At 40.2% G+C, this 13,875-nt stretch overlaps 1 protein-coding gene across 2 annotated transcripts in view; it reads left to right on the forward strand.

Moving 5' to 3' along the window:
• Positions 1–13,875, forward strand: part of LOC106570498 (tubulointerstitial nephritis antigen-like) — a 71,995-nt gene that overhangs the window by 42,853 nt on the left and 15,267 nt on the right. For both annotated transcript variants that reach the window (XM_045694901.2, XM_014142904.3), the window contains exons 8-9: positions 111–297; positions 3,314–3,359. In XM_045694901.2, the coding sequence (XP_045550857.1) occupies positions 111–297; positions 3,314–3,359 (233 nt within the window). The remainder of the gene's footprint in view (positions 1–110; positions 298–3,313; positions 3,360–13,875) is intronic.

Raw genomic sequence — 13,875 nt, forward strand, 5'->3', positions numbered from 1 at the left:
TCAAATGAAGAGTGAATTTCTGGTTCTTTAGCTGTGAATTGATGATTCTCTTTACTCTCGCTCTCTCTCTCCACTCTCCATCTCTCTCTCTCTTTCTGCCTTTCTCTCAGTGTGGTGACAGAAGAGTGCTACCCGTTCTCTGCCCCCCAGCAGACACCAGCAGAGGTGGGCCGCTGTATGATGCAGAGTCGCTCTGTGGGCCGTGGGAAGAGACAGGCTACTGCACGCTGCCCCAGCACACACACCTACCACAATGACATCTACCAGTCTACACCTCCCTACAGGCTCTCATCAAACGTATGTACACACACATACACACTCACACACTCACACACTCACACACACACACACACACACACACAGACACACACACACACACACACACACACACACACACACACACACACACACACACACACACACACACACACACACACACACACACACACACACACACACACACATAACACACACACACACATACAGTTTTTTATCACTTTGTTACTATTTTCCCAAGTAGGTGGTGAATTTGAAAAACTCTTAGTACAAAACTCCAAACTGGTAACAATTGTAACGCAGCCAGTCTTACATTCAAAACCTTTCACTGTGCATTCATTTTGTTTGTAGACATTCTTCACCACACAATCATTGATCCAAAATATAACTTTGCTGTGAAATATAATGAGTACATTGATTTAATCACCAAAACCCAACATAATGATGTGCTCTCAATTTACTAATTTTAACAACCAGTCAATCCAATATCTACATTTTTTATATACATGTTTCAAAATGTAGTATGCTACAGTACTGAAAATTACAGTACATTACACTGTTTTCACATTAGGCAATGCACTTGCACTACCCCCATTAAAATGTACTGATCATAAAATGTACATAATTTATATCCTATGTCTGATCAAAGGTGTGATAACTGAAGACATCTTTTACAATGTAATCAAATGAAAGAAATGAAAGAAACATAACGTTTAGCCGGCACTAGTTTGCATCAAGCCGGTCTTGAGCATTTGGCCATAGGTTCTCATCGAAGTCGCAGTAAATATCCTCATTGTTCGTCCACCTGGGGAAAAACCTTTTGACATGGTGAATCCCAGCCTAACATACAGTACCAGTCAAAAGTTTGGGCACACCTACTCATTCAAGGGTTTTTCTTTATTTTTACTATTTTCTACATTGTAGAATAATACTGAAGACATCAACACCGTGAAATAACACATATGGACTCATGTAGTAACCGAAAAAGTGTTAAACAAATCAAAATATATTTTATATTTGAGATTCTTCAAAGTAGCCACCCTTTACCTTGATGACAGCTTTGCATCAAGGCAAAGAGGGCACGACAAAGCCTATTCCCCCTCAGGAGAAAAAATACTGCCTGGCAAGTTCGATGTATTAGTAGCCAACTAACGTTAGCTAACATACCAGTACATACTGCTGTAATGCTATGCGGTTCGTAAGGATAGCATAGCTAACAAACTTTTGCCAACATAATGTGTAACGTAACTTATTTGAAAAGGTATTACTTTATTACATTTTTCAACATTATTCTTAACATTTGTCATAATTAGTTAAAGCAATGAATTTGTATCCGCTCTCGTCGGACTTTGGCTGCATATTTTCTGGCATTTTCATCAAATCTGAAAAGTTATGAAGCCACGCCCATTTTCTGAAGAATTGCATTATGGGGCCTAAAAGCATGGAAATATTGTCCACTGCTTGCATACATCGAATTTTGACGAATTTAGTACGTCATCCGGGAACTTTTGGCATACTAACTATATCCATACTATAAACTTGGTCCTGGGGCCCCCCCTGGGTGCACATTTTGGTTTATGTCCTAGCACTACACCGCTGATTCAAATGACCAACTAGTCATCAAGCTAGGGAGGAAACAAAACGTGTACCCAGGGGCGGTCCCAGGACAGAGTTTGGGAAACCCTGATCTAAGACACAAGAGGGGGTAGCAGTAGAGAATGTTATAACTCCTTCTCTGAAGTAAGCTACAGTAGATCAACTTGAAAGTCTGTAGCTATTACATTAAGTCTGTGTCCCAAATGGCACCCTATTCCCTACAAATTACACTACTTTTGACCAGAGCCCTATGGGCCCTAGTCAAAGTAGTGCACTATATAGGGAATAGGGGACCATTTGGGACTCCGCCTAACTATTTCCAGAGGCCATGAGCAGTAAGAGAATCCACATGCATCCACTTGTTTTATATCCTAATCAAAGGATACCCACTGAGTTACAGCGTAGGCTTTATTACCTCTTATTATCAAGCATTCTAAATGATGCTTAATGTTGGAAATCATTACAGCGTGTTTATCTTCCTCTATAACCTCTCAAGTCACCAAGCCATGTATTTAGAGATGTAGAGCTGTTCTACAACATGGTCAAACTATTTATGTTGCTATCCCCTCCACTTTGTCTCTTTCCTTTATTTAATTACAGATCTGTCCATCTATTTCCTTTCATCTCATTACTGTTCTGTACATCTCTTTCCTTTCATCTAATCACAGTTCTGTCCATCTCTTTCCTTTCATCTCATTACTGTTCTGTACATCTCTTTCCTTTCATCTAATCACAGTTCTGTCCATCTCTTTCCTTTCATCTAATCACAGTTCTGTACATCTCTTTCCTTTCATCTAATCACAGTTCTGTCCATCTCTTTCCTTTCATCTAATCACAGTTCTGTCCATCTCTTTCCTTTCATCTCATTACTGTTCTGTCCATCTCTTTCCTTTCATCTAATCACAGTTCTGTCCATCTCTTTCCTTTCATCTAATCACAGTTCTGTCCATCTCTTTCCTTTCATCTAATCACAGTTCTGTCCATCTCTTTCCTTTCATCTAATCACAGTTCTGTCCATCTCTTTCCTTTCATCTAATCACAGTTCTGTCCATCTCTTTCCTTTCATCTAATCACAGTTCTGTCCATCTCTTTCCTTTCATCTAATCACAGTTCTGTCCATCTCTTTCCTTTCATCTAATCACAGTTCTGTCCATCTCTTTCCTTTCATCTAATCACAGTTCTGTCCATCTCTTTCCTTTCATCTAATCACAGTTCTGTCCATCTCTTTCCTTTCATCTAATCACAGTTCTGTCCATCTCTTTCCTTTCATCTAATCACAGTTCTGTCCATCTCTTTCCTTTCATCTAATCACAGTTCTGTCCATCTCTTTCCTTTCATCTAATCACAGTTCTGTCCATCTCTTTCCTTTCATCTAATCACAGTTCTGTCCATCTCTTTCCTTTCATCTAATCACAGTTCTGTACATTTTGTTTCTTCACAGGAGAAGGAGATCATGAAGGAGATTATGGATAACGGCCCAGTGCAAGGTAGGATGATTTAGATGATGACTGTTTGTGTGTGTGTGTTTGTGTGTGTGTGATGTTTGTGTAGGTGTGTTATTGCCATCAGCAGCTGTAAAAGAATGAGCTTCTGGAACCATATGTGTTTCCTGTAGAGTTCAGAGCAATCTCTTGGTTTTAGGAATGAATTCAGAAGGGCAACAAAGCCTTGGGTTTTGCTTAAAGAGCAGGATTGGGTATGAGAGATCCTTTGCCTGTGATTGGGCGGAGGCTTGGAGTCAGGCTATTATCACCAGGTTGGATATAGAACGTGTTTGATTTTATAATATAGTGGAATTTAATTAAGCAATAATGCCCGAGGAGGTATGGTATGGCCATTAAACCACGGCTAAGGGCTATGCACAACGCAACGCGGAGTGACTGGATATTCGCCTTGGTATATCCATGGCCTTCCCTGTGGCTCAGTTGGTAGAGCATGGTGTTTGCAACGCCAGGGTTGTGGGTTCGATTCCCACGGGGGACCAGTACGGGGGGAAAAAAATGTATGAAATGTATGCATTCAGTACTGTAAGTCGCTCTGGATAAGAGCGTCTGCTAAATGACTAAAATGTAAATGTAAATACCACAAACCCAGAGCTGTCTTATGGCTATTATAAACTGTCTACCAACTTAATTAGAGCAGTACAAAGCAATGTTTTGTCATATACTGTCAGCCAGCCAGTCAGCATTCAGGTCTCAAACCACCCAGTTTGTAATATTATATATAGTATGATATATTAAATGTATTATATTTAGTATTGCACTGTGGTCAGTGTTGGGGAGTAGTGAACTACATGTAGTTCAACTAGCAAAGGCCAGCATTCCGTAGTAGCCTCTTTACTGTCGATGTTGAGACTGGTGTTTTGAGGGTACTATTTAGGGTACAGTTGAGGACTTGTGAGGCGTCTGTTTCTCAAACTAGACACACTAATGTACTTGTCCTCTTGCTCAGTTGTGCACCGGGACCTCCCACTCCTCTTTCTTTTCTGGTTAGAGCCAGTTTGCGCTGTTCTGTGAAGGGAGTAGCACACAGTGTTGTACGAGATCTTCAGTTTCTTGGCAATTTCTTGCATGGAATAGACTTCCTTTCTCAGAACAAGAATATACAGACGAGTTTCAGAAAAAAGTTATTTGTTTCTGGCCATTTTGAGCCTGTAATCAAACCCACAAATGCTGATGCTTCTAGATACTCAACTAGTCTAAAGAAGGCCAGTTTTATTGCTTATATAATCAGACAACAGTTTTCAGCTGTGCTAACATAATTTGAAAAGGGTTTTCTAATGATAAATTAGCCTTTTAAAATTATAAACTTGGATTAGCTAACACAACGTGCCATTGGGACACAGGAGTGATGGTTGCTGTTAATAGGCCTCTGTACGCCTATGTAGATATTCCATAAAGAAATCTGCAGTTTCCAGCTACAATAGTAATTTACAACATTAACAATGTCTACACTGTATTTCTGATCAATTTGATGTTATTTTAATGGACAAAAAATGAGCTTTTCTTTAAAAAACAAGGACATTTCTAAGTGACGGCAAACTTTTGAACGGTAGTGTACGTTTGGATATTTCACGTCTTAATAATTACATTTCAAGGTACAACTTTATAACAAACTAAAACTGTTTAGGAAATTGTACAACTACTGCTGTAATCCTGTAAAGAGCCCGTCTGACGCTTTTGTGTCAGCAAATCCAATAAAATACATATCATATATAAAATAAAATAACTGGGATTGAGAGATGTTTGGGCTATAACTGGTCCTCATGCCTCATCATGCCATTCTTGGACTGGTACTCAGGAGCAAGAGTATATTTGTATAGGGTATGTATACATGTAAGCTACAGTGTATCACAACCGGCCATGATTGGGAGTCCCATAGGTCGGCGCACAATTGGCACAGCATCATCTGGGTTTGACCGGGGTAGGCCGTCATTGGAAATAAGAATTTGTTCTTAACTGACTTGCCTAGTTTAAATAAAGGTTAAAAAGTAATGCTAGAGACCTAAAAACCATTGTCAGCGCCCAGAGCCTTTAGCTTAGAGGGTGATTGATTTACCTATATTTCTATGATTCTATGGATTTACCTATGACTCTAAGGATTTACCTATGAGACTAATGATTTACCTATGATTCTAATGATTTATCTATGACTCTAAGGATTTACCTATGACTCTAATGATTTACCTATGAGACTAATGATTTACCTATGACTAATGATTTACCTATGACTCTAAGGATTTACCTATGAGACTAATAATTTACCTATGAGACTAATGATTTACCTATGACTCTAATGATTTACCTATGAGACTAATGATTTATCTATGACTCTAATGATTTACCTATGAGACTAATGATTTACCTATGAGACTAATGATTTACCTATGACTAAGGATTTACCTATGAGACTAATGATTTACCTATGAGACTAATGATTTACCTATGAGACTAATGATTTACCTATGAGACTAATGATTTACCTATGAGACTAATGATTTACCTATGAGACTAATGATTTACCTATGACTCTAAGGATTTACCTATGAGACTAATGATTTACCTATGACTAATGATTTACCTATGACTCTAATGATTTACCTATGACTGTCATGCCCTGACCTTAGAGACGTTTATTTTCTTCTAGTTTGGTTAGGTTAGGGTGTGATGTGGGGTGGGCAATCTAGTTTTTCTAGAGTGTTTTTTCCAATCAGAGGCAGCTGTCCTTCGTTGTCTCTGATTGGGAACCATACTTAGGCAGCCCTTTTTCCCTCCTTGAGTTGTGGGATCTTGTTTATGTGTAGGTGCAGGTTATGCACGCCATGACTTCACGTTTAGTTTGTTCTGTATTGTTTTGGTGAGTTTCCTTTATTAAGCATGTGAAACTCTACGCACGCTGCGCCTTGGTCTCGTCATTCTTACGACGAGCATGACAATGACTCTAATGATTTGCCTATGATTCTAATGATTTGCCTATGATTCTAATGATTTGCCTATGATTCAAATGATTTATCTATGACTAATGATTTACCTATGATTCTAATAATTTACCTATGACTCTAATGATTTACCTATGACTCTAATGATTTGCCTATGACTCTAATGATTTGCCTATGATTCAAATGATTTATCTATGACTCTAATGATTTACCTATGATTCTAATAATTTACCTATGATTCTAATGATTTACCTATGACTCTAATGATTTACCTATGATTCTAATGATTTACCTATGATTCTAATAATTTACCTATGACACTAATGATTTACCTATGGCTCTAATGATTTACCTATGATTCTAATGATTTACCTATGATTCTAATAATTTACCTATGACTCTAATGATTTACCTATGACTCTAATGATTTACCTATGATTCTAATAATTTACCTATGATTCTAATGATTTACCTATGGCTCTAATGATTTACCTATGATTCTAATGATTTACCTATGATTCTAATAATTTACCTATGACTCTAATGATTTACCTATGGCTCTAATGATTTACCTATGATTCAAATGATTTACTTATGACTTGCCAAGAATGTTGACAATGTCCTAAGATCTTGACCATTCCTCACACAATAATTTTTTTTACCAAATGTGTCACCTGGAAAACACCTGTCTAAAGAAAGGTTAACGTCAGCAAGTATCTGCTCTTATGTCAGGGCTAGTATTAAAAAACAAAAACAAATCTGAACTACCTCTCCCTTTCTAGAATGAAAAGCAGTTCTAAAGACGGGCTTCACGTTGTCTTCTAAACACGGGCTTCACGTTGTCTTCTAAACACGGGCTTCACGTTGTCTTCTAAACACGGGCTTCACGTTGTCTTCTAAACATGGGCTTCACGTTGTCTTCCAAACACGGGCTTCACGTTGTCTTCTAAACACGGGCTTCACGTTGTCTTCTAAACACGGGCTTCACGTTGTCTTCTAAACACGGGCTTCACGTTGTCTTCTAAACACGGGCTTCACGTTGTCTTCTAAACACGGGCTTCACGTTGTCTTCTAAACACGGGCTTCACGTTGTCTTCTAAACACGGGCTTCACGTTGTCTTCTAAACACGGGCTTCACGTTGTCTTCTAAACACGGGCTTCACGTTGTCTTCTAAACACGGGCTTCACGTTGTCTTCTAAACACGGGCTTCACGTTGTCTTCTAAACACGGGCTTCACGCTGTCTTCTAAACACGGGCTTCACGCTGTCTTCTAAACACGGGCTTCACGTTGTCTTCTAAACACGGGCTTCACGTTGTCTTCTAAACACGGGCTTCACGTTGTCTTCTAAACACCGGCTTCACGTTGTCTTCTAAACACGGGCTTCACGTTGTCTTCTAAACACGGGCTTCACGTTGTCTTCTAAACACGGGCTTCACGTTGTCTTCTAAACACGGGCTTCACCCTGTCTTCTAAACACGGACTTCACGTTGTCTTCTAAACACGGCTTCACGTTGTCTTCTAAACACGGGCATCACGTTGTCTTCGAAACACGGGCTTCACGTTGTCTTCGAAACACGGGCTTCACATTGTCTTCCAAACACGGGCTTCACATTGTCTTCTAAACACGGGCTACACAGTTGTCTTTACAATGGCAAAGTTTCCTCAGATGTTGGGATGGAGAGAGCTCAGAAAAGAAAGGGAGACCAAAAGGAGGACAGAAATAGAGAATGAGAAATAGAGAAATGTAAAGATTGTGTATTTGTGTTAGTACACTCACTGTATATTTCAACATTTCGCTCCCTGCTTATACATGACCACCAATTCTGTTATGGATTTTAGCGATTTTATTACCTTTCTGATAAGCGATTGTATCACCATCATGTTTTTTTTTTTATACCAACGGTTATTTTACCATCTACTGTTGCCCTGGATGTCTGCCTGGTTGAGGGCCTCTCTTTGGCCTCCTCCTGTTACTGCTGCAATGCTCCCCACCTGCCCTGGTCTCTCTCTCCCAATGTGGTACAGGTGCCTCCGGCACACTCTCTCTCTCCCTCTCTCTCCCAGTCTGGTACAGGTGCCCAGCCCCTCACTCTCTCTCTTTCTCTTTCTCTCCTCGGAGATTTGCTGGCTTACATCATAGGCACACACCACAGATGTTTTACTGATCTGCTGTTGGACTATTTGAATAGTCATTCTTGCTATGTTTGTAATATTATTTAGCAAGCTTTTATATTAAGTCGTAGCTCATTTAATATTATTGTTAAGCGTTCTGTTGGCTACATATCTTAGATTGTTCTGTTAACTTTGCATGTGCTTAGCACTGTGTTTTCTCTCATGTTAGGGACAGACGTTCCGCTAGCGGAACGCCTCACCAATATCCAATAGTATAGCGTGGCGCGAAATACAAACACCTAAAAAATGCTATAACTTCAATTTCTCAAACATATGACTATTTTACACCATTTTAAAGATAAGACTCTCGTTAATCTAACCACACTGTCCGATTTCAAAAAGGCTTTACAGCGAAAGCAAAACATTACATTATGTCAGGAGAGTACCCTCACAAAAATAATCACACAGCCGTTTTCAAAGCAAGCATATATGTCACAAAAACCAAAACCACAGCTAAATGGAGCACTAACCATTGATGATCTTCATCAGATGACACTCCTAGGACATATATTATACAATACATGCATGTTTTGTCCAATCAAGTTCATATTTATATCAAAAACCAGCTTTTTACATTAGCATGTGATGCTCAGAACTAGCATACCCACCGCAAACTTCCGGTGAATTTACTAAATTACTCACGATTAACGTTCACAAAATACATAACAATTATTTTAAGAATTATAGATACAGAACTCCTTTATGCAATCGCGGTGTCCGATTTTAAAATAGCTTTTCGGTGAAAGCACATTTTTTCAATATTCTGAGTACATAGCCCGGCCATCACGGCTAGCTATTTTGACACCCACCAAGTTTGGCACTCACCAAACTCAGATTTACTATAAGAAAAATTGGATTACGTTTGCTGTTCTTCATCAGAATGCACTCCCAGGACTTCTACTTCAACAACAAATGTTGTTTTGGTTCGAAATAATCCATAGTTATATTCAAATAGCTCCGTTTTGTTCATACATTCAGGTAACTATGCGAAGGGTGACGCGCCAGCGCGTTTCGTGACAAAAAATTAAAAATATTCCATTACCGTACTTTGAAGCATGTCAAACGCTGTTTAAAATACATTTTTACGCGATTTTTCTCATAAAATAGCAATAATATTCCAACCGGGAGATGTTGTATTCGTTCAAACACTGAAAGTAAAACATGGAGTCGTCTCGTGCACGCGCGCTCCAGTGTCATTGTTCTCAGAAGGTTCACTCACAAAAACCCCTGCTGTTTTTCGCCCAGAGACTGGAGAGCTCTCATTCCACTTTCTGGCGCCTTCCTAGAGCCAATGGAAACCTTAGAAAATGTCACGTTACAGCAGAGATGCTGTCTTTTTGATAGAGATGCCCTAGTAGGAGAACAAATTGTCAGACACTTCCTGTATAGAATCTTCTCAGGTTTTGGCCTGCCATATGAGTTCTGTTATACTCACAGACACCATTCAAACAGTTTTAGAAACTTTAGAGTGTTTATATCCAAATCTAGTAATTATATGCATATTCTAGTTTCCGGGCAGGAGTAGTAACCAGATTAAATCGGGTACGTTTTTTATCCGGCCGTGAAAATACTGCCCCCTATCCCTAACAGGTTTTAATCGATAGGGCAATAAACGAACATGCTGCTGTTGCTCATTTTGCTGTTGTCTACCCTTGGCTTTTACATTGTTGGCGATACTTTTAGAGCCCGTTGATCTATGAAGGAGGAAAAAAACTCAGCAAAAAAAGAAACGCCCTCTCACTGTCAACTGTGTTTATTTTCAGCAAACTTAACATGTGTAAATATTTGTATGAACATAAGATTCAACAACTGAGACATAAACTGAACAAGTTCCACAGAAATGTGACCAACAGAAATGGAATATTGTGTCCCTGAACAAAGGGGGGGTCAAAATCAAAAGTAACAGTCAGTATCTGGTGTGGCCTCCAGCTGCATTAAGTACTGCAGTGCATCTCCTCCTCATGGACTGCACCAGATTTGCCAGTTCTTGCTGTGAGATGTTACCCCACTCTTCCACCAAGGCACCTGCAAGTTCCCAGACATTTCTGGGGGGAATGGCCCTAGCCCTCACCCTCTGATCCAACAGGTCCCAGACGTGCTCAATGGGATTGAGATCTGGGCTCTTCGCTGGCCATGGCAGAACACTGACATTCCTGTCTTGCAGGAAATCAGGCACAGAACGGGCAGTATGGCTGTTGGCATTGTCATGCTGGAGGGTCATGTCAGGATGAGCCTGCAGGAAGGGTACCACATGAGGGAGGAGAATGTCTTCCCTGTAACGCACAGCGTTGAGATTGTCTGCAATGACAACAAGCTCAGTCCGATGATGCTGTGACACACCGCCCCAGACCATGACGGACCCTCCACCTCCAAATCGATCCCTCCACCTCCAGAGTACAGGCCTCGGTGTAAGGCTCATTCCTTCGAAGATAAACGCGAATCTGACCATCACCCCTGGTGAGACAAAACCGCGACTCGTAAGTGAAGATCACTTTTTGCCAGTCCTGTCTGGTCCAGCAACGATGGGTTTGTGCCCATTGGTGACGTTGTTGCCGGTGAGGTCTGGTGAGGACCTACCTTACAATAGGCCTACAAGCCCTCAGTCCAGCCTCTCTCAGCCTATTGCGGACAGTCTGAGCATTGATGGAGGGATTGTGCATTCCTGCTGTAACTCGGGCAGTTGTTGTTGCCATCCTGTACCTGTCCCGCAAGTGTGATATTCGGATGTACCGATGCTTTGCAGGTGTTGTTACACGTGGTCTGCCACTGCGAGGACAATCGGCTGTCCGTCCTGTCTCCCTGTAGCGCTGTCTTAGGCGTCTCACTGTATGGACATTGCAATTTATTGCCTTGGCCATATCTGCAGTCCTCATGCCTCCTTGCAGCATGCCTAAGGCACATTCACGCAGATGAGCAGGGAACATGGGCATCTTTCTTTTGGTGTTTTTCCAAGTCAGTAGAAAGGCCTCTTTAGTGTCCTAAGTTTTCATAACTGTGACCTTAATTGCCTACTGTCTGTAAGATGTTAGTGTCTTAACGACCGTTCCACAGGTGCATGTTCATTAATTGTTTATGGTTCATTGAACAAGCATGGGAAACCGTGTTTAAACCCTTTACAATTAAGTTATTTGGATTTTTACGAATTATCTTTGAAAGACAGGGTCCTGAAAAGGGGACGTTTCTTTTTTTGCTGAGTTTATGACTGTTTCTCCCTTGTGCCTTGGGAGAAACCACACGGTTGCTCTGTAAATTCACGTGAGAACTTTGCACATTTCTCCCAAACAACATGGGAGAAATCGGACTCTTCAGGACCGTTCTCTTGGTACTTAACCATGTCTCTGGACTTTACACATCTCCTGAAATATGTGGCGTTAAAGACTCTGGTGACTGTGGATTGTCCTTCAAGTGCTGTCTGTAAATCCAGATGTTGTAACCCCCGATATAGACTTGCCATTATTTTGCTGCTTCAACTGTTTGGAAATGTGCAATAAAACCAAGGTCCTGTCATTTTTACCCCAGCCCAATTAAGTAGTCAGAGCGGCCTGAAGTTTCTGCATATGAATGTAAGAAGTCTTCTGCTGAAGCTTGATTTTGTGAATATATGGATAAAAACTGCCGACCCTGACATATTTATGCTTTTTGAAACCTGGCTCGTGAAATAGATTACAGACAAAAATATTGGCATAAATGGTTACATTGTTTTTTGTGCAAATGGTAAATCTAAGGGTGGTGGTGTTGCTGTATACTTAAAAGACAAATTCTCGGTTTTATGTATTTTTGTCTTTGAACTTAAACCTCATCTTTAAATGTTGTTGTATCTTGTTGTTTATAGACCTCAATCTGCTAATGCTGGCTCCTTGGGTTGTATTTTCGAATTGTCATCACAGCATGACAACTCTGAGTTTGTCCTGATGGGTGATCTGAATCATCTAGCTCTGATCAACTCTAAATTCTATTCAATACCTATAATCTCACTCAGATTGTCAACAGTGTAACTAGGTTGAATATAAAGTATCTTCTGAAATCCTCTTTGATTGATTCGATCTTAACCAATACTCCACATTGTTTGAATGCTTCTGGTATTTTTGTAAATGACATAAGTGATCACTATGCTATTGCCTGTGTGAGAGATGGTAAAATTCCTATGCGATCTCCACGTGTCATTACGAAAAGAAACTGGAAGCAGTTTGATAGTAAAGGTTTTTTACATTATGTATTTAGCATCAAATGGAATAGAATTGAATTCATCCCTGATGTTGAATTAGCCTTTTCTTACTTCCACAACACATTCTAGGCAGAGAGAACCCTTGGTTTACTGATGAACTTACTAAAATCATAAAGGAACAAAATATGCTATGTGGGCTAAAGCAAGAGGGTCTGGTTCGGCGGATGATTGGATGGCTTTTAAATCTGGGTGTGGCTATGACCCGAAAACTGAAAGCAGACCACTACCTTAAATCTACTTTGGAACATTTAAATAATCCCTCCAAATTTTGGCTAGTGAAAGCTTTGGAGTGCCAAAAAGATACACAGCTTCCCAAACAATTGTTGGTAGACACACAGATTGTAGCTGAGAGAACCTCTATTCTGAAAGCCTTAAATGATAATTTTCTAGATGCAGGCAGTTTATTTGAAAAGGTTAAAGGTATAAATGAGCCCCCTGTGAATTTACCTGAATTTATCCTTCGCCAGGTTCTCCTTCTCATCCTTCTCTGTTTCAGAAGTGCGCAAAGCCCTGAAAGAAATTGATAGAAAGGAAATCTGCTGGTCCTGATGATCTAGACCTCCGCCTCCTACACCTAGCTGCAGACATCATTGCTCCCCCTTAACATGTATTTTTAACCTCACACTTGACGTTAAGGAGATCCCTGAAGTTATGGAAATCTGCTTTTGTACTGCCTCTCCTGGAAGGTGGAGATCCTTCGCTACTTGACAACTATCGACCCATATCAAAATTGTCTATACTGTCGAAAGGTACTGGAGTCCTTAGTTAGTAGGCAGCTAAAGGCCTACCTCCAAGAAAACAACATCTTAAATGGAATGCAATCAGGTTTTAGGTCTGGCTATGCCACTGTTTCAGCAACATTGAAGGTTTTAAATGACATCCACTGTGCTCTTGACAAGAAGTTACATTGTGTGTCTGTCTTTGTTGATTTGTCAAAGGCATTTGACCATGCTGTGTTGGTGCAGAGGTTAAAATGTTGTGGAATTATTGGTCATGCTCTAGATTGGTTTATAAGTTACCTTTCAAATCGTACACAATGTGTAATGGCAGATGGTTGTAAATCTGAGTCCATAGAGTGGTGCTCAGGTGTTCCGCAAGGTTTGATTTTGGGCCCAATGTTGTTCATTTTGTATATCAACAACATTGGGGATCTTATTTAAACAGCG

The sequence above is a fragment of the Salmo salar genome, chromosome 14, assembly GCF_965601325.2.
Source record: "Salmo salar chromosome 14, fSalSal1, whole genome shotgun sequence".
Classification (NCBI taxonomy): domain Eukaryota; kingdom Metazoa; phylum Chordata; class Actinopteri; order Salmoniformes; family Salmonidae; genus Salmo; species Salmo salar.